Source organism: Tenrec ecaudatus, chromosome 14 (genome assembly GCF_050624435.1).
Source record: "Tenrec ecaudatus isolate mTenEca1 chromosome 14, mTenEca1.hap1, whole genome shotgun sequence".
NCBI classification, from domain to species: Eukaryota; Metazoa; Chordata; class Mammalia; order Afrosoricida; family Tenrecidae; genus Tenrec; species Tenrec ecaudatus.
Genome location: NC_134543.1, coordinates 29,020,541 through 29,040,314, shown reverse-complemented (window position 1 = coordinate 29,040,314; position 19,774 = coordinate 29,020,541). Strand labels below are relative to the sequence as shown.

The 19,774-nt window shown below is 54.8% G+C and overlaps 1 protein-coding gene across 1 annotated transcript in view; it reads left to right on the top strand.

Moving 5' to 3' along the window:
• JDP2 (Jun dimerization protein 2) overlaps positions 1–18,524 on the top strand; it is a 49,233-nt gene extending 30,709 nt beyond the window's left edge. The window contains exons 3-4 of the mRNA XM_075531339.1: positions 12,221–12,325; positions 17,530–18,524. Coding sequence (XP_075387454.1) covers positions 12,221–12,325; positions 17,530–17,715 — 291 coding nt within the window. The 3' untranslated portion in view covers positions 17,716–18,524. The remainder of the gene's footprint in view (positions 1–12,220; positions 12,326–17,529) is intronic.
• Positions 18,525–19,774: the final 1,250 nt, after the last annotated feature.

Here is a 19,774-nt window from a genome sequence, read left to right as displayed (position 1 = left end):
TTTCTGAAATATCTACTCTGTCCTAAAAGCTAGAGTTTGGTTTAGAAGTGTTTCCTGGTGAGTGACGAGTAGAAGCTGTTATGTTTATTACAGATGAGTCGCAGGACCCAGGATTGACTGATTGCCCCAGTGTCACAAAGGAGACCCTCTTGGGGACTAGAACTCAGGCCTCTGACAACCAGCCCTGCTGTGGTGGTCACTTGCCAGAGGTTGCAAACGAGTGTCCCGTGGCTGGCTGGTTCTGCCCACAGATGTGCTTTTCTTGGTTCACACAAGGTTCTTTCCAAAATGGAATTAGTCGCCCACATTAAAAACTGGAAGATATCGGCTTTCAAATTCCTCTTTTCTGCTTGTCTTGAGAATGTGGATGGCCCGACAGCCCTGGGGTGTGTGTCAGTCCCTCTGTTCTAAGTTACTTACTTGGCCCGTGGGAGTGAGTCTGCAGCCTCAGCCGGGGACTGGCCATTGGTCTCGAATTTTCTCTCAGCTCTACCCACTGCTCACGGACCCAGCCAGAGCCTCACAGCTGAGGTCCAGACCTTGGCCAGGCGCAGGGAGAAGGGGGCGGAGGGTAGGCTGTCTCCAACAGCTCCGCCCCAGGGGAGATGACAGTGGCAGGGGCCTGACCCATGGGGAGGGGGGCGGTTTTCCATCAGTGCTGGTCACTGGCCTCTGGAATTTCCTCACGCCTCCCTCTGGGGGTCCAGCCAGCTGAGATCTCTCCCTGCTTTCGTGTGTGTATGTGTGTGTGTGTGTGTGTGTGTGTGTTGGGAGTGACAGGGGAGCAGGGAGGGAGGGACCACAGCCCCTTGCTCCAGGCAGCCATATTCTAGTGGGAGAATGACTGGTATGCCTGGCATTCGGCTATTTACTTCCCAGGGTGCTTGTGGGTCCCTGGTGTTGAAATGTGGCTTTCTGCTCAGGACAGGAAAACACAGTGCTCTTGCTCCAGGCCCAATCCCTGGCACCTGGAAGGCCCTGAAACACCCGACCTGCTCCCCTTTCTCCCTGGCCTCCTTTCACTGTGTGGGCAGCAGTCGCCCCCCACTGGCACGTGGAAGGAAGGAGGGATGCTGGCGTTTACAGATGTGTTCCAGGTTCTGGGCAGGAACGTCGTCTTTTTCTGCTAGCCTGTGCAGCGAGGTTTATTGCCTTCCTGTGACAAGGGAGGAAAGGAGGTGCTGCCAGTCCGCTGCAAAGTTCCTGGGGAACTCGGGTCTCTAAGTGCCCAAAGCCCATGCTGTCCCCCAGATTCTCTGTGCCCCTGACAGTTGTCTGAGAGAAAGTCCTTCCTTCCTTCCTTCCTTCCTTCCTTCCTTCCTTCCTTCCTTCCTTCCTTCCTTCCTTCCTTCCTTCCTTCCTTCCTTCCTTCCATGGCCTAGCTGACTCACTTTGGTTCCCCCGATTTCTCCGGGGTTCTTCTGTCCTATTGCTTTGCTCATCTGAGACTTGCCGTATTTGTGATGCTTCTGGTTGAAAAGTGCCAATTCTATTTGTCATTCTATTTGTGGGCCCCTCAAGGTGGATTTGTTAAGCTGCTTAGGAAAAGTCAGAGTTCAAAGTCACGTCTGGGCTCCTGTTGCCACTGTGTGTGAATCTCGGGGGGTTCAGGCAGGTCTTGAGCAAGCCCACTGAGGAGAGCCACAGCCCCTATGGGTGGGCGCAGGCGGACACCCCTCGCCGAAGTCAGGCGGGAAGCCCTGGGGACAACATCCCTGATCATCTGCTTCTTCCCGTGTAAACATGGGGGCCTGTCCTTCATGGGTCACACCAGTGGAAACTGATGTCAGGGCAATGCGTGAGCCAGTCCTTCGTGCCTGAGTGCTCAGGCGCGAATGGAAAAGTTGGCAGTTTGAGTCCACCCATCAGCAAGGCCTGGCCATCTGCCGGAAGAGAATGCCACTGAGGGCCTTGGACAGCCACCCCCGGTGGAGTGCGGGAGACACCATGACTCGGAATTGCCTCCACAGCAGTTGGCGTGGGCTGTTTGGGGGTCGTGGTTTACTGGGGTGGAAGACGAAAGGAGCTTGCAGATCTAAGGAGTCCCCTTCACCGAGGCCCCATTCTGTGCCACGCTCAACTCCAGGGCCCGGGTGGTTGTGAAGGAGACAAATCAAGGTCCTGCAACTCTGGTGCCACAGTGGGTTACACAAGGTCAGCAGTTTGAGCCCAGCAGCTGCTCCCCGGGGAAAGATGAGTTATAGCCTTGAGAAAACAAAAGGACAGTTCTACCCTGTCTCAGAGTCACTCGGAGTCGGAATCGACTCGCTGGCAGCGAGGTTGGTTTTGAGTCGTGGAGATGGACAACTGGCAGACAAATGCATAAGGAACAGGGGAGTGCAGTGCGTGACATGGACCTGAACAGGCATTGGCAGGGAGGTGAGCGGGAGCAGGTGCATTCTTTGACCTCCAGCTGGCCAGCAAAGGCTTCTCTGGGCCCCCGAGAACAAGACGCCCCAGCAGAGGGAGCAGCAAGTGCAAACTCTGGCAACAGGGAAGAGGTTCGCATGTTGAAAGCAGGTGGCCCTGCTGTTGGAATTGAGGGGTGCAATGGAAGCTTAGAGAGGTGGGGCAGATTAGTTCAACCCTGTGGGCCCCTCCAGAGAGCCAGGAGTTTTTTCCGAGGGTGCTGGCAGTTATTGGAGGGTCTAGGCAGAGAAAAGGCATGAGCGGCCTTTGGTTTTGAATAAACCCACTCTATGGCCCATAGGTAGAGCCTAGAGGTGTACAAAAGAGTCCTGGTGGCATGGTGGGTGCCAACCACAAGGAGAGGGGTTCAAAACCACCAGCTGCTCTGTAGGAGAAACACCGGGCATTCTGCTCCCATAACAGCATCGTCTCAAAAGCCCACAGAGGTGCTTCCACCTTTCTTGCCTATAGGGCCGCTGTAAGCGGGAAATGGCTCATGGCAGCAAGAGGTGTTGTTCTTTTGGGGGGGCGGTGATACAAGGGTTCAGTGCTGTGCTGCTAACCAGGAGGCTGACGGTTCAAACCCTCACAGCGGCTCCGTGGGAGAAAGCTGTGGCCAGCTGTTGGCTTCCATAAAGATTACAGCCAAGAAAACCCTCCCTGTGGAGCAGCAGGGCTCTGTCACACGGGGTGGCTCTGTGTGGGAATGCAATGACATCCAGTTACCACACGGCTCTCGTGGGGTGTGTGAGAGAGAGGCGTGGGTTGTGGTGGTTGGAATGGGCATGGGGAGCACGCAGGAGGCTGCTGCTGTCGTCCTGGACAGAGGTGGCGGGGACATGGACCAGGGTGGATGTGCAGCTGCCCTGAGAGGGATCATGGCTCCCTGCCCATCCGACTGCCGGAGAGGAAAGTTGGCATTCATAGTGACTCCCAGATGTGTTCTGCTTGAAGGACCAGGTAGACCAGAGATTCTCGGTCTCCTGATGCCAGAATCTTTGCATACAGTTCTTCATGTGGTGGTGACCCCCAACCATAACATTATTTTTGTTGCTACTTCATCACTGTCATTTTGCTACTGCGATGCATCGGACGACCCTGTGAAAGGGTCGTGTGACACCCCCCCACACACACACCAAAGGGGCCGCAACCCACAGGTTGAGAACTGCTGAAGTAGATGGTGCTGCTGTTTCCAGAAATGAGGACAAGGAGGAGTTCCGGTGGTGGAGTGGTTATGCACTGGGCTGCGACCTGCAACGTCAGCAGTTTCAAACCACCAGCTGCTCTGTGGCATAAAGAGGGTGCTTTCTAACTCCTTCTGAAGAGTTACAGTCTTGGAAACTCACAGAGGCAGCTCTACGCTGTCTCAGAGGTCTCCGAGTCAGCATCCACTCCATGACAGTGAGTCTGGTTTGGAAAGAAGAGAAACTTCCTCGGGTCTCCACTCTGTACTTCCCCCTTCATTCACTATGGTATACACACACACACACACACACACACACACACACACACACACACACACATATATATATATATATATATTCTCTTTTTTTGCATGATGCCTTATACCTGGTCCCTTTGGCACCTCGTGATCGCACCGGCTGGTGTGCTTCTTCCATGTGGGCTTTATTGCTTCTGAGCTAGATGGCCGCTTGTTCACCTTCAAGCCTTTAAGACCCCAGACACTATCTCTTTCGATAGCCGGGCACCATCAGCTTTCTTCGCCACATTTGCTTATGCACCCGTTTGTCTTCGGCGATCGTATCATGGAGGTGTGCAGCCAATGATATGATTTTTTGTTCTTTGATGCCTGATAACTGATCCCTTTGGGACCATGCGATCACGCAGGTTGGTGTGTTCTTCCATGTGGGCTTTGTTGCTTCTGAGCTAGATGGCCACTTGTTTATCTTCAAGCCTTTAAGACCCCAGTCATTATCTCTTTTGATAGCCGGGCACCATCAGCTTTCTTCACCACATTTATACTTGTTCACCCACTTTGGATTCAGCAGTTGTGTCAGGAGAGTGAGCATCATAGAGTGCAAATTTAATAAAAGAAAGTATTCATGCATTGAGGGAGTCCTTGAGTAGAGGCCCAAGGTCCTTCCACCACCTTAATACTAAACCTATAAATATAGACACATAGATCTATTTCCCCATCCTCATATATATATTTGCATGTACATGACTTTGTCTAGACCTCCATAAATGCCCTTTGACTCCCAGCTCCTTCCTCCATCTCCCTTGACTTTCCTCCTGCCCCACTACCATGCTCCGTCCCCATCTGGGCTACAGCTATACTTCTTCTCTACGCAACCTTACCCTTGATCATTCCCCACCAGGCCTGCCACTTCCCCCTCTCTACCATTTTGGGTCCCATGTTGTTCCCTTGTCCCTGTGTTTGTTAACACCACTTCCTTACCCCCCTACCCCACCCCAAGTCCCCCCGGAACTGTCGGTCCCATTGTTTTTCCTCCAGATAGTTCATCCAGCCTGTCCTATTCAGACAGACCTGTGGAGACACTAACATGCACAAAAACAAGACAGAGGAAAACAAAGCAACAGTATACAACCAGACAACAAAACAACAAAAACAAACCACTGACAAAGAACAGAACAAAACACTTCACAAAAGAAAAGCTTGTAGTTCGTTCAAGGATCATTTGCTGGCCCTTAGGAGCGTTTTCCAGTCCAGTCTGTTGGGGCACCACGCCCTGGCCCCAAAGTCCACTTTCAGCATTCCCTGGGGACCTTGCCACTCCATTCCCTTGCTGTTCCACTGCACTCCCCCAGTGCTTTGCCTCAGTGTGGTGGGATCAGGTCAGGTGCAATTCCCACACTGTGTCTCCGGTGCTGTCCCCTGTATCGCCCTTAGTCACTGAGGGGCATCATTTCTCATAGTGGGGCCAGGAACCATTGATTTCTGCTGCGGTGCCGAACCCAGGGTCCACCAGGACAACAACCAACAAACCTTGGTTCATAGCTGTCACTCAGGAGCCCTTCTGCCTCGCCGCTGCCACTTTCTCGGAGTGTTGTTACTTAAGAAGACTTTGTCTGGTGCATTGGGTGAAGGTTTACAGAGTGGACCCACCATCAGCTTCACCTTCCGCAGTTTACACATTTGGGTTCGTCTCATGTGTTGCCAAACCCCCTCCCCCCCCTCCAGCCAACAGCACGTGCCCCACTTTCTCCTGTGCTTCCCTCCTCTCCTCGCCCTTGAGGCTTTGTCCTTGGTACATGCTGCCCTTGCATCTTAAATGGTTGATTGTTCTAACATGGAGGGGAGTCCAATTCCAGCCCTGAAGGGTAAGGGTCAAATTCTGGGGTCCCCCCCAGCCTTTCTCGCTGGTGATTCTGAGTTCCCTCCTGCATGTTTCTCCCACTCTGTCCAGAACCCTCTAATGTGGTCCTTTGTGCAGTTGGCCGTGGTGGCCGGGTACCACCTAGTTCCTCTGGTCTCCGGGTGGTGGAGGCTGAGGTTGGTGTGGTCCCAGAGTCCGTTGGACTAATTGTTTCCACGTGTCTGTTGGTTTTTAGTCGCTCTTCCGACCAATAGTTGCACCTTAGTTTATTTTTTTAAAGCCAGTTTTATTGGGGCCTAATCCACAAACCATTCAATTCAATAGTTCATGCATATCAGGAAGAGTTGTATAATTGTTGCCACAATTAATTGCACCTGAGAGGGCTGCTTAAGAACCCCGTCTTTTAAGACCCCGTCTCTACTCACCAAGCGGGATGCAGAACGTTGTCTCTGAGAACTCTGCCAGACCCATTGACCTGGGTGTCCCCCAGCAACCCCTCAACTACTGCTCCTCTAGTATCGCGTGGGGTCGCTTGACCTCATGAGAGTGGAACCGTGGGGTCCTGGGACAGAAGCCCTCTCAGGCCCAGGCCAGAGAAGAATTTCCAGGACAGATTCAGGTGCACACACCCTGGTCCCCCAGGCCTTCACTGGTCGTTTCTTCCTCTGCATATGCTTCCTGACTGCCTGCCTAATCTGTCTGTCCCTCTGTCTGGCTCACCCCCCTGGGCCCATGGTTCACTGAGGCCCTCTTCATCACGCTGTGCTCTCTGTCCTGCCCCCGTCTCACTCCCTTGCTGTCCCTTGTCCTTCCTGTCTTTTTCTTTCCGTCTGTCTGCACTAGAAGACAGGCAAGAGCTCCAGCTCACACCTTTTAAGGAGATGCTTCAGGGCAGAGCCTGTATTTGAACCGGCCTGGGAGTGCGGACCCCCTTAAATGTGTGCTCGGGCATCTCCAGGCCTCCGCTGCCCCTGGCCCTGCTTCTCCCTCGGCCACTCCTTCATCTCTTCATCTCTGAGATTCCCTTGCTGTGCCTGAGTGTCTCTTTCTCTGTGTCCTGTGGTCTCTGGCCTCGACACATCTTCATGCAACAGCAACCCCATCTTTCTACTCCATGTGTACCTGGCTGAGGTGGGCTGGCGCGACCCAGCACCCCAGTCTGATTTCAAGTTTCCAGGAGAGTGTGGGGCTACACCTTGATCTATCAGCAGGGGCTTAGGAATGGGCTTACCAAGGAGGGGCTGGTCACACTCAATGTGTGACCAATGATTTGGGGGTGGGCAGAGCCAGAACTCAGTATAAGGACAAGGCAAGATGCTCCCCTCTGTCTCCTCAGCCCCCACTGCACAGTTCTGCCTGTGTGCTAAGCATCAGGCTGCCTCCCCGTCCTATCACCTGGCCCGGCCAGCTGTGGCTATGGGAAAGCCCAGCAGCTGTACTCAGTCCCGGGTTTCGACGTCATCGGTGCACGTGTGTGCTGGTCTCACTCTCTGCTGTCTTTCAGCCTCCTGTAGCCAAATGCTTTCCAGAACTCAAGAAGCATCTAGAGTGGGGAGGCAGCGACTTGGATTTGGGGGTGGGACAAGAGAGACTCCAAAGGTTTAGAGCAGGCTGGGCCCAGGCGGAAGGAAGGTGTGGGGACCTCTCGGGGAGCAGAGAGGGTGGCGGGTCTCGGGAGACTGTCTGCCCTGAAGCTCTGCAGTTCCAGGGGAGTGGGCGTGGCCATGGCTTTTGGGAACATTCTGGTTTGGGGGGAGATTGGTAAGGTGTGGGTGCAGGAGAGACCTGGGATGCTGATGGCTGTGGACCTGGGGTCTTTAGGATGAACATGTGGTCGCCTGGTTGTCTCAGAGTCTGCTCAGGCCTCAGACAGAGCTGCCTCTGCGTCTGGGCTCTGGGCCTCTGAATCTGAATTGGAGCTTCCTCCGCTGAGGTTAGCCTCTGATAGCCCAAGACGGGCGCCACCCCTTGTGGCACCTTTGTGGGCTGGTGGCCTGAGTTGAGAGCTAGTGAAGACCTGGTGCAGTTAGGGTGACCATGACCAAGCTTTGCATCAGACAGACCGACACACAAGGACCATCCTCCCCAGCAGAGAAGGCTCCTTAGGAAAGCTGGCCGAAAGGGTTAATGCATAGGCTAACCAGGCCAGGAACAGCGTTCGGACTTAAAGAATCCAAGCCAGTGGCATTTGTCCTTCTAGACACTCCACTCGGTGCCCCGGGGAGTCCCCCCTAAGTGCCACATTCCATGCCAGGCACCGGGTATGCCCAGGTTCCCCATCCTCCAACTGAGCAGCACAGACAGACACCCTGGTAAACAGAACTTGGGTGGGAGGCAGTAGAGACTCCCAAAGGGGCTCTTCCTAGGGCCACTGCAGCAGAGAGAAAGCAGCCTGGCCCACCTGCAAGTCAGAGGGGGCTTCCTGGAGAAGGTGATATTTGCTCTTGAGGCTCGAGCAGGAGTTTGCCAATTGGGAAAGGAAGGTCATTTCCGCTTAGAGAAGGTGGCTAGGGGCAGGGAGGCATGCAATAAGGGATTGAAGGGTGGGCAGGCTGAGGCCAGGGAGGGTGTGGGTGCCAGCCCCTGAAGTGAGCTTCAGCCTGGCCTCATTCAGCTCTTGAAATTCCTCCCAGCTCTGAGCCTCTTTGCACCCAGGACACTTGAGCAATCACATGAGGCCTGGTGCAGCAGCGGCAGTCAGGAGCTAGGTTCTGGAGGATGAAAGGGTGTCTTCTGGGCCAGCACCACCCTCCCAGAGCCCGGTCTTGCTCGGAGGGAGGTGCTGGGGCCCTGTGCGCAGCCATGCCCAGGTTGCACACATCACCTTGGCAGTTTGTGGGCAAACCCCCTGGGCCAAGGGGAGATTGCACGGCCAGCCACTTCCTCCAGTTGCTTCCCTCCACCGGCCGTCACGGTTACCTCGGCCGCGTTGGGGTGAGGCCGAGGTGACGCAGAATGCATGTTGCCCAGGGTTGTTTCCCCAGATACGGGTCAGCCAGAGTGGCTGTCACTGCTGGCTTGCGTTCAAAGGAGGCCAGGGGGCAGGGTGGTGTGCGGGCGGAGGCGTGTTGACAAACTGCCTCTCTAGCCAGACGCGCAGTCTGTTGGGAGCACGTCAGGGAGCAGCTTGGAAGAGGTGGCAGAGAAGAAGAGGGCTGCCCTGCCAGGGGCTGTGTCCACGGCCTCGTGCCTGGGCCCTCTGTCCGGAGCTCCTAGAGCATGCTGGGAGTTCGTGCAGTGAAGCTGTTTGTGTTCATGGCCTAAAGCCCATTTGGCTGCGAAGTCTCGTTCCAGGCCCCAGGCCACACGGCCACTCCCCAGGTCCCAGAAGTGAGAGAGCGGGCAGGCTCAGGGCAGGCCAGAGACTTTGCTAGTGGCCCCTGACTCTAGGCTGTCCTTGGCCCAGCTGGCCAGGTGTGTCCTCCAGATTTTCCTGGGAGGGAATGGACAGCAGGAGGCACCGCATCAAAGCAATCCTGGTGGCCTGGGGCCACGTGGTCCCTGTGTCCGAAGCAGGAGGCTCAGAACCTTCAGGCTAGAAAGCTGAACCTGAAACCCGTCTCCGCCATTTCCCAGTCATACAGCTAATTGGCCCTGGGCAGATGGGGCCCTTGAGCCTCCTTCATACCATCTGTAAAATGGGACACAACCTTGTTAGGCCCCTCGGAGTCGGTTCCAACTCAGCGGCACTGTGTGCAATGGGATGCAGCCCTGCGCCCAGTCCTGCACCGCCCTCCTCAGTACTGGGTCTCCTCTACCAAGCCCTCCCAAGACACGTCCAAATCGCAGGGGCAAGGTCTGGCCATCTCTGCATCTGGGGCGCATTCTGACGGGGCTTCCTCCAAGACGGATGTGTTGGCTTTGCTAACGCCATACTTCACAGGCAGCCAGTTTCCCCTCCCCTTCCTGATGTCCCGTCCAGCTTCCGCGTGCAGACGAGGCCCTGGAATAGCCTCAGCGTGGGCAAGGCACACCTTAGTCCTCATGTGACATCGTGGCCTTCAACACTTTGGTCTCTGGCAGCAGCTTGCCCAGTGGCGTACAGGACAAGCACGTGTTAAAAGATTCATGGAAAAACAGAAGTCCAAGATAATGAATGGCTTTCCACCCCCCCACCCCCCACGCACAGATTTTTGAGGTCCTCTCCCCCCTCCTTCATCGTAAGGCTGTGAGGATTAAATAATAGGCAATGAAGGGGCAGCTAGGAGCGTTGGTCCCTGTTAATGAGACCTGACTGCAGTTCTGGTTCAGAGTCAGGGCTGCTGTCTGCCTCGAGCCCTGTGCTCCTCTCGGAGATCCATCTCCACGGGCTCCACTGACAAGGACCACGTGAAAGGTTAAATGGGCACCTTAGCGGGCAGTGAGTTTTATGTGAATGGAGGAGGAACCGTGTTTAAGGGGGGGGCGGCCGAGAATGGATGCATCCCTTGAGGAATATAATCAGCATCCCGTAATTGTCCATGTAGAAATTGTCTAAGTGGAATCTGTTCTGCTTTGTACGCCGGGGGCTTTTGAAAGTTAGTGGATTAAGCCCCGTAGGCATCCTATGCCCCTCTCTCCATTGATTTTAGTTCACTTGTAGTTCCCTTGTCCCTGGGTTGGTCCTCCCTCTACCCTACCCACCCCACCCACCCACCTTCCTTTCTCTGTTGTTTTCATCTCCGAATTGTTTATCTCTTATCTAGATAAACATGCAGGGACATTAATAAGCACAAAAACCAGGCAAAGCCAAACAAAACAACAAAGGAAGTCAAAACAATAACAAAAACAACAACAACGTCACTGACAAAAATGGAAAAGCCTATAAATAGTTCAAGGTGTGTTTGTTTGCCTTTACTCCATACCTCCCCACACCTCCATTCACCTTGGGTATGATTTTGTGCTGTGCCTTAGATGCCTGATACCTGATCCCATGACACCTCGTGATCACACAGGCTGGTGTGCTTCTTCCATGTGGGCTTTGTTGCTCCTCAGCTAGATGGCCGCTTGTTTACCTGCAAGCCTTTAAGACCCCAGATGCTATATCTTTTGATAGCCAGGTACCATCAGTTTTCTTCCATCAGATTTCTTCACATTTGCTTATTCACCCATCAGCTTATTCACCATCAGCTTTCTTCATCAATTGCACGTCCCCTTACAGAGGGGTTAGAGGGAAGAGATGAGCCAGTCAGGGTGCAGTATAGCACCGATGAAACACACAATTCTCCTCTAGTTCTTTGGTGCTTCCTTCCCCCCACTATCATGACTTCCATTCAGATTAGACCAGAGCATGCACACTGCTACAGATAAGAGCCTGAAACACAGGGAATCCAGGATGGATAAACCCCTCAGGGCCAACAATGAGAGTAGAGATACCACCAGGAGGATTAGGGGAGGGTGGGAGGAGGAAAGGGGGAATCGATCACAAGGATCAATCTATAACCCCCTCCCAGGAGGACAAACAATGGAAAAGTGAGTGAGGGATGACAGAGGATGATGTAAGATATGAAAATAATAATCTATAACTTATCAAGGGTTCATGAGGGAGGGAAGGAGGAGGAAGAAATGGGGAGCTGATATCAGGGGCTCAAGTGGGAAGAGAATGCTTTGAAATGATGATGGCGGCATATGTGCAAATGTGCTTGACACAATGGATTAATGTATTAATTGTGATAAGAGCTGTAAGAGCCCCCAATGAAAGTATTTAATTTTTTTAAAGTTAGTGAAAATGCAAGATGAAAAAAATATATATAATGGAATGTTTCCAGGGATGTTTTGAAGCCCCCTCTCACATTCTCAACGAGGACACAAAGCAATTACAAAACAAAAAGGCAGCGTTGAAGGACAGAGTTTCTCCTGCCTGTGTAATGCATGGGCTTTCACACGGGGCAAATTCCCTGGTGTGTCCTGGGTGTACCCTGCCTGGTGGCGAACCAGAGGCCTGTGGCTGGCGCCCCATGCAGGCCACTTTCGGGAGCCCCTGGGACATCCTGGGGGCAGAATGTGCAGATGCAGGAAGCCGAGGGATGGGAAGCCGCCAAAGGAGAGAGCTCCGCGTTTGGAAGGAGTGAGAAGGAAGGATGCTGATGGGGAGAAGTGTGAAGAGCGAAAATCCCAACGGAGGGCGAGAGGGGCAGGTGCAGGCATGCCAGCAAGAGAAAGGGGTGTGAACTTGAAGTCTATGCCCAGGCCCAAGGCATTTTTAAAGGAAGTGCCTGGTAACCACTGTCCTGGACAATTGTGCCCTGAGGGCTTGTGGGGTGGGGGCGGGCAGGAAGAGAAAACAGGGCCCCACTGCCCAAGCCTCCCCATTCCCGTGTCCGTCTATGGGAGTAGACTCAGGAACCCACAGAAGCTGGGCCCTGCCTTCCTAAGACTCCACCCCCAGTGTGCCCTCCTTTGGGAAACAGCGCCATCTTCTCAGTCAGGAGCCAGTGGATGGCAGACAGTGGGTGTACTCAGAGGGGCGGGAAGAGATCGCCATCTGTCTGTGTGTCAGGAGGGCCCTGACCGGTGGCTCTTTGCGCTCACAGCTCGATGAGGAGGAGGAGCGAAGGAAAAGACGCCGGGAGAAGAACAAGGTGGCCGCGGCCCGGTGCAGGAACAAGAAGAAGGAGCGGACGGAGTTTCTGCAGCGGGTGAGCCTGGGGGCTGGTGGAGGGGTTGGGGGTGTGTGTGAGGTGTGTGTGTGTGTGTGTGTGTGTGTGTGTGTGTGTGTGTGTGTGTGCCTGTAATGTTTGTGTGGCCTGTGCACTCTGGACCGGGAGACATCACCAGGTGGCTGAGGAAGCAGTGTTCCTACTGGCATCTCTGCAAGCGTTCATGCCCCACTCAGGCCTCCATCAGCAAGTTAGGCAGGGCTGGTCCCCTGCCAGGTCCCCAAAAGTTCCCGAGGAGGTGCTGTTGCCCTTACAAGCCTTCAAGTCTGGTCTGACTGATAGTGACCTTTTGCCCAACTGAGCAAAGCCCTGGGCCCAGCCCTGGGCCAGTTGTGATGATTGAGCCCGCAGTTGCGGCCACTGTGTCCATCCGTCTTGTGGAAGGTCTTCTTTTTCACTGATGCCCTGCCCCCCTCCCTTACCCAAGCATGAACGTCCTTTTCCGAAGGGATTGGTCTCTCCTGGCAACATGTCTAAAGCAACGCAGTCTTACCCATCTTTGCTTACAGGAGCGTTTTCGGCTGTACCTCTTCCAAGGGGGCCTCATTTGTCCCTATGACAGCCCGTGGTGCTGTCAGTCTTCTTTGCCGACACATTTCAAAGGCATCATCCTTCTTCTCCGGCCTCTTCCCTAGTCAGTGTCCGGCTCTCACATGCCGATGAGGTCTTTGGGAAGCCCATGGCATGGGACGGACGCATCTCAGTCCTGGAAGGGACAGACTTACTCTTCAATCTTGTCAGGAGGTAGGAGGAGCCACGGCCCCCTTGGCTGAGTCCCACAGCCACCCACATTGGCACCGTGGTCAATCAGTTGCCGGGTTGGTTGCTAATGAAGCCTGGGGATGGGACATGCCTGTGGGCAGTGGGCCAGTTCGTACCTTGTGGACTTCCTGGACCAGTTAGTACTTTGTGTGCAGAGAAAGGCTCCTTCTCTTAGGGGGCTCTGCCCATCCTGCATCCTATATGCCTGCCCCTCGGCTCCTCTGATGGCGACCCCAAGCTCCTTGCTGCTGCTCCTAGAGCCCCAAGGTCAGCTTCGCAGGCTCAGGTCTTTCAGCAAAGGGTTGCTCATCTGCTGCGCCCTCAGGGCAGCTCCCTGTCCTCCCCGAGAAGGCACCAGGCAAGGTGCTCCGTCTTTCTCTCCCAGCCCTGTCTCTGCTGCCTCCTCTGCGTCACAGAACGGGGGCTCGGCAGTGAAGGAACGTGACTGGAAAGCCAATTAGTCCTTAGTCTAGACCTGTCATCTCCAGTCCCCCCAAGTGCCCCTCCACCGCCTGTGTTATTCCTAAATAAGAACAGTGTCAGTGTATCATCATAACACAATCCAGTCCAAAGTGTAGCGGTCCTGTAGGACGGACTAGAACTGCTCCTTGCTTGGAAATCCTCACAGGAGCAAATGGCTACATCTTTCTCCATCAGAGCTGCTCCCTTGTGGCTGAGCCGCCCAGTGCATAAGCCCCCGGCTCCTTCACATAACGAATGGGTCAGGCATGTGTCTATATAGTCCGCACTGGCCACAGTGGCTGGCAGTGGTAAAACTGGATGCACCTCGGAGCGCTATATGCATATTTTGTTTTCTTCTCTATAACCCAACGAGGTGGATCTCTTTGTTATTTGACAGAGGGTGAACTTGAGTTGAAAGTGTGGTCAAGTAACATATCCAGGATCCCTTAGCCACTGGGCGGTAGGAGTGAGGTCCAAGTGTGGGCCTAACTTCAAAGCCTGAGACCTTGGCACTCTGCTATACTGACTCTCATCTGTTCATTTGTTGATCCTACAAGTCTGTTTAATCAGGAACTGCCAGACCCGCTCTGTGCCAGATGCGCTGGGGCACGAGATTGACCAAGAGTTCCCTCCTCAGGCTCACAAGGAGCAGAGGGCGATCCTTCGGCCACAGGTGCAGATGCCTGTGTGCTGTGAGCCCCCAGGGCCAGGGAATAGCTGTTGTTAAATAGCAGGACTTAAAAGGAAGCTGGGAGACCCCCTGGAAGAGATGTACCATGCCAGGCTGGAGGTCTTCCAGAAGTTTCTAAGAGATGGGCTTCACGGGGGACCTTGAAGATGGCATATCGTGTAGCTGGTTTCCTGGAAGAACTCCGGCAGGGAATGGAGACAGCCCACAGCAGATCCGCCCTCCGGGCCTTCGTCAACCAGGAAGCAGGCCAGGTGCGCCCAGGTAGACACTTCCTTAGCAGCAAGCAGGCAGAGGAACGGCAGTGGCTTCTCGTCCCACTCCAGGTGTGCCCTCTGCGTGCTGGGCACTTTCCATGTCTCCTTGCATCCGTACCAAAGCCCAGTGAGACGATACTACTCATTTCCATCTTCGAGATGGGTCCAAAGCTCAGAGAGGCCACACGGTGAGTCAGCGGAGGAATCCCAAGGGCCTCAGTGGCCGTGCAGACTTGTGCCCCCGGGGAACGACAGATGTGAGGTATCTTCGCGGCTGAGGGGTGCAGGATGGCCCAGGGAGCTGGGAGCTGCCTGGCCAGGCCACGGAAGAGTTGCTTCAATTGAGACAGAAAAGAGCCACCAGAGCTAGAAGGTGAAGGGCAGGTGGGGGCGGGGGGGGGGGAGGCACCAGGAACACCTGTGGCAAAGGCTAGAGGCACCGGAAGGGCCACAGCTGCGTGTTGGAGGGGATGCATGCAGAAGGCGGGCAGGGCCCTGACAGGTAGCCTGTACATGCTGCCGCACTGCCTGCACCAGTCCGTCTGTGCCTGCTGTCCGGATGATCTGTCCCTCTCCCAAGTGTCCCCATGAGGGTGATGAGCTATCAGGTCACAGGGCCGTAGCCTGGGGCCTGGACTGGAGCTGCAAAGGGGGAGCAGGGAGGCCAGTTCTGTGGCCGGTGAGGGAAGGGGGCAGCTAAGGAGACAAGGCAATGTGTAGACTCAGGGTGGGGGTGGGGGAGAGCTGCTGGAAGGGAGATGTGGGCGGGTCTGTCTGGGCCCTAGGCCAGCTCTCCCCCTGCCTTTCACCTCTCCTCTTCCTCTCTGGTTTTGGAAAGCAAAGGCCAAGGTGAGGTTTAGGACCCCCCACAGCAGTCAAACACTCCGCAGACTGGCTGTGTCAGGAGGGTATTATTTAAGAGTGTAACATTTACGGGGTGCCGGGGTACAAAGGAGATATGTGGTTGGGAAAATGGGATGAAAGATAATGGGGTTTTTCCAGCAGCTTTTTGAAGGCCCACCCCCATCTGCTGTTGAGTTGATGCTGATGTCTGGCGACCCCCTGTGTGTTGGCATGGAACTACGCTCCATGGTGTTCTCAATGGCTGGGACCTTAAGGCATTAGATGGCCAGGCCTTTCTTCTGAGGGACCCCTGGGTAGAATCAACCCCCGAGCCGTTCAGTGAGCAGTCAAGGGACTCCTTTAAATGCAAAGAAGTTCTCATGCTTAAAGTCCCTTTGGTCAATTGCATTTTCTGGGAGGAAGCGGAGGCCCAGAGAGGGAAAGAGATCGGTAAGGTCCCACAGCCTGTGTTTTTTCTCTATTTCGCACAGTCAAGTGGCAAACAGAGATGTGAGCAGAACAGTCCCCTTCCTCATCAACGCGAAGACCCTAGCCCGTGGTCTGCAGCACATTATGAAGCAGAGGGCCCTGGTGGCGCAGTGGTTACAGGTTGGGCTGCTAGCCTCAAGGCCAGCAGTTCAAAACTACCAGCCACTCCGCAGGACCAATATTTCCACTCTCATAAAGACGTACAGCAGTGGTTCTCAGGCTGTGCGTCCCGACCCTTTGGGCGTCGAACGACCCTTTCCCAGGGGTCGCCCAATTCATCACAATAGCAAAATGACAGTGATGAAGTAGCAGTGAAAATAATTTGATGGTTGGGGGTCACCACCACATGAGGAAGGTTGAGAACCTTGGAAACTTGGCTTGGAAACTCACAGGGGGCAGTTCTGCCCTTTCCTATAGGGTCAGCCACAATGAGCTGGCATCGCCTCGATGGCAGTGGGTTTGGGTTCTTTGGGCTATTAGAGAAATGTCCACCACTTTGACAACCGAGGCTCAAAGCAGATTTTTCTGCACATGCGTGCACGCAAAAAAAGAAATCTGCACATTGTAGCATTGACCAGTGCCTCTTGAGTATGGATGGAAGTGAAACCCAAACCAGATTCTAGCAGCGTGTTCAGACCCTTATATTACGATGTACCCTAGCAGTTGGAAATCAACAAAGTATAATGCCGTTCTGCCCCCAAACCCCTACTGCCGTTGAGTGGAGTCGATCCTCCTAGCGAAACCCCTCCAGGATCTCTGAGACTGTAAATCCTATGGGAACAGATAGCCTCATCTTTCTCCCTTGGAGTGGCCGGTGGGTTTGAACCACTGACCTTGCAGTTAGCAATCCAGGACTTACCTGGCTGATCCTAAAAAAGAAAACAAGGTGCCCCACAACCACCATCAAGAGGATCCTGCTTATTGCAGACAGGGCTGTGCGCTGACTGAACTGTGGCAATTTCACTGACTATTACCTGTTGGAAGGAGGACCCTGAGCCTCCTTACCCAAACCGCTCTTCTCCATGCAGCGAGAGTCAATCTGTCCTTCCAGCCCAACATCAGGTCTGGCTGTTAGCCCTCTCAGAGGTCTTTTAAACCCAGGCAGTTATGCCGACAGTGTTTTTCTAAGCACAGTCTGGCCACCTGGATTCCATCTTGACATCCATGGGAGCAGCGTTGGGGGTGCATCGGTCTCTGAACCCTTCCCGGTTCCCTGGGCCGCTCGGACTTAGAACTTGTGCTCAAAGGCACGCCATAGCCAGGAAGCAGGTGTTTTCAGGGGGGGGGGGGGTTTACATGCCCTCGCTGGGCTTGGTGAACCCACAACGCCAGGGCTCACACACCAGAGTGCTTGCTTCCTGTGACCTCCCTGCGCCTGCTCTGTGCCACGTGGCCTCCATCCTCCTCCCAGCCTTTGATCCTCAGGCCAAGGCCACAGGGGCAGGGGAGGGTGGGGCATTTCCGAGGAGCAAGGTGTGGCTGGGGTGGACCAAGAGAGCCAGGAGCCAAGCAGATAAGCAGGCTGGCCACGGATGTGACCCAGGCTCGTGCTGCCAGTGACCCAAGTGTCCCAGGTGACAGGCCCACAGAAGGTCCGCTCTCCTGGGCTCCATGACAGGTGCAGTGGCCAGAGCCCACCCTGGCCTGGTGGTGCTTAAAGCCCTGTCTCTGTTTGCACACAGGAGTCCGAGCGACTAGAACTCATGAACGCGGAGCTGAAGACACAGATCGAGGAGCTGAAGCAGGAGCGGCAGCAGCTCATCCTGATGCTGAACCGGCACCGGCCCACCTGCATCGTGCGCACCGACAGCGTCAAGACCCCCGAGTCCGAAGGCAATCCGCTGCTGGAGCAGCTAGCGAAGAAGTGACCATGGCTGGGAGGAGCGAAGGGGGCAGACGAGGAGGGGCCCACGGGCCCTCTGGATGGGGACACTCTCTATGAGGAGGCCCAGCGCAGCCAGCATCGGCGAGCTCTTGGGTGAGACTCAGGTGCCGACGGCGGGAGGGCAGGCCGAGGACCCCAGGGGGACCAAGCACTGAGACCAAAGTCAAGCCACCACGGGGGGGCTGTCCTGCCTGGGACCTGGCTTGGAGGAATGGAGGGCCGCCCTGCCGGGCACATCTCTGGTCTCTCTATTGCCAGGGGACCTACCCAGGGCATCTCTGAGCTGCCAGGAAAAGCCATGGGTCAGAACCAAAAGGCAACTGGGGATCGGACTGAGTACAGCTGTCTCATGCCTGTCCCTGCCCCTACCCCCACCACCGAGCTGGGCTGAGGCGGGGGATCCCCGGCTGCACCGTCGGCTCTGCCTCTGCCTGGACATCCCCCCTCCCCACCCCACCGACCCTGCTGGAGTTTGCTGCGGGCACTAGGCGCGGGCGCCCTTCCGAAGCACATACTCACTCGAATGTTTACAGATTGGCTGTCCTGGCAGTGCTTTTAACTGCACATGGTTTTTATACTTTCTGGGTTTGTTTTGTTTTTTAATATTTTTTACCAAAAAAAGGAAAAAAAGGTTTTATACAAGCACTATATATATGGATTTCTATAATCACTCGATGTGATACAGTATAAATATGCTATGGTTTGTTTGTTATGAACAGCTACCCACCAGTTAGGCTGTTGTGCGTAGTCCTAAGTACTGTAGTCTCTAAGGGGGGGTGGGGGGCTGGGGGGTAGGGTGGGGGAGGGGAAGGTGCATTTCCATCCTTGTAAACCCTTCATAGTACTCAGTCTTGTATCTCTCAGTAAACGCTACTCTTACTTACCCTGCTCGCTGCCTCTTGTCATGTCTGCCTGGGAAACAGGAACACCCAGGGAACAGGGGTGCCTGGGGGATATGGGTGGGTGCCAGGCATACTCAGTGCCTCCTGCCCCCGCCTAGTGCGGGAGAATTTGTGGAACATCTGTTTCTAGGTCGCTGGTTCTCATAATGCCCATTTTGCAGATGAGAACACTGAGGCCAAGGGGAGTTAATGAACCCTGCAGCTATCGTCTTTTGAAAGTCAGTCGTTCATTCCACAATGTTTACCGAGTACCGACCGTGTGCGCAAGGACCCTGGGCAGCAGAGCTGACCTCAAGGCTGGTGGTTTGCACCTACCCAGCAGTGCCGTGGAAGAAAGGCCAGGCAACCTATAGATCCACAAAGATGACAGTCAGGAAACCCCGTGGGCCAGTCCCACCCTGTACCACATGGGGGATGGGGGGGGGGGCTGCCACGAGTCGCAATCAACAGGCTTGGTTCGGGCCCACCGTGTGTGCTAGGCCCTGTATAAGACAGCTGAGGGCTCCCCGGGGGATTAAACTGGCCTGAGCCTGCCCTCAGGAACCTTCCAGACCTGAGCCCAGTCCCGTGCTTCTCCATACAAGGCCTCTTTTTGTTTTCACAAGAGCCTACCTGCAGGGCAGCGATCGGCCCCATTTCACAGGTGCAGGATTCGAGGCCCAGACAGATGCACCAGGCAGCCATCATTTCCAGAGGACTTCGGATGTGCCAAGCATATGTAGCCCCATCCACTGCACCATGACAGCATTGTCACCACCATTTTACAGCGAGCGAGGCTTGGAGCGGTTACACGACTTGTCCAAGGCCACCAGCTAACAAGGCTACAGAACTACCTCCAAAGGCCCAGGGCTCCCTGCCGGTCCCTGTGGTTGAATGTCTCACTGCACCAGAAGCAGCAGCCTGAGGCCGCCACTACAGTTTCCGTTGCTGGGCACCCCAGCTGTGTGATCATGGAGGGGAGTGTGTGCCTGGCTGGAGATGTCACACACTCGATGCCGTTTATTGGGCACTTTCATGTGGCCTCACGCCCTGACCCTTCTGTGAGTTCCATTGTGCAGCGTGAACTTTCAAAGGTTCACCGAGCTAAGAAGAGAGGGGTGCTTGGGAGTTGGACCCAGTTCTCCCACCTTCTAATTAATC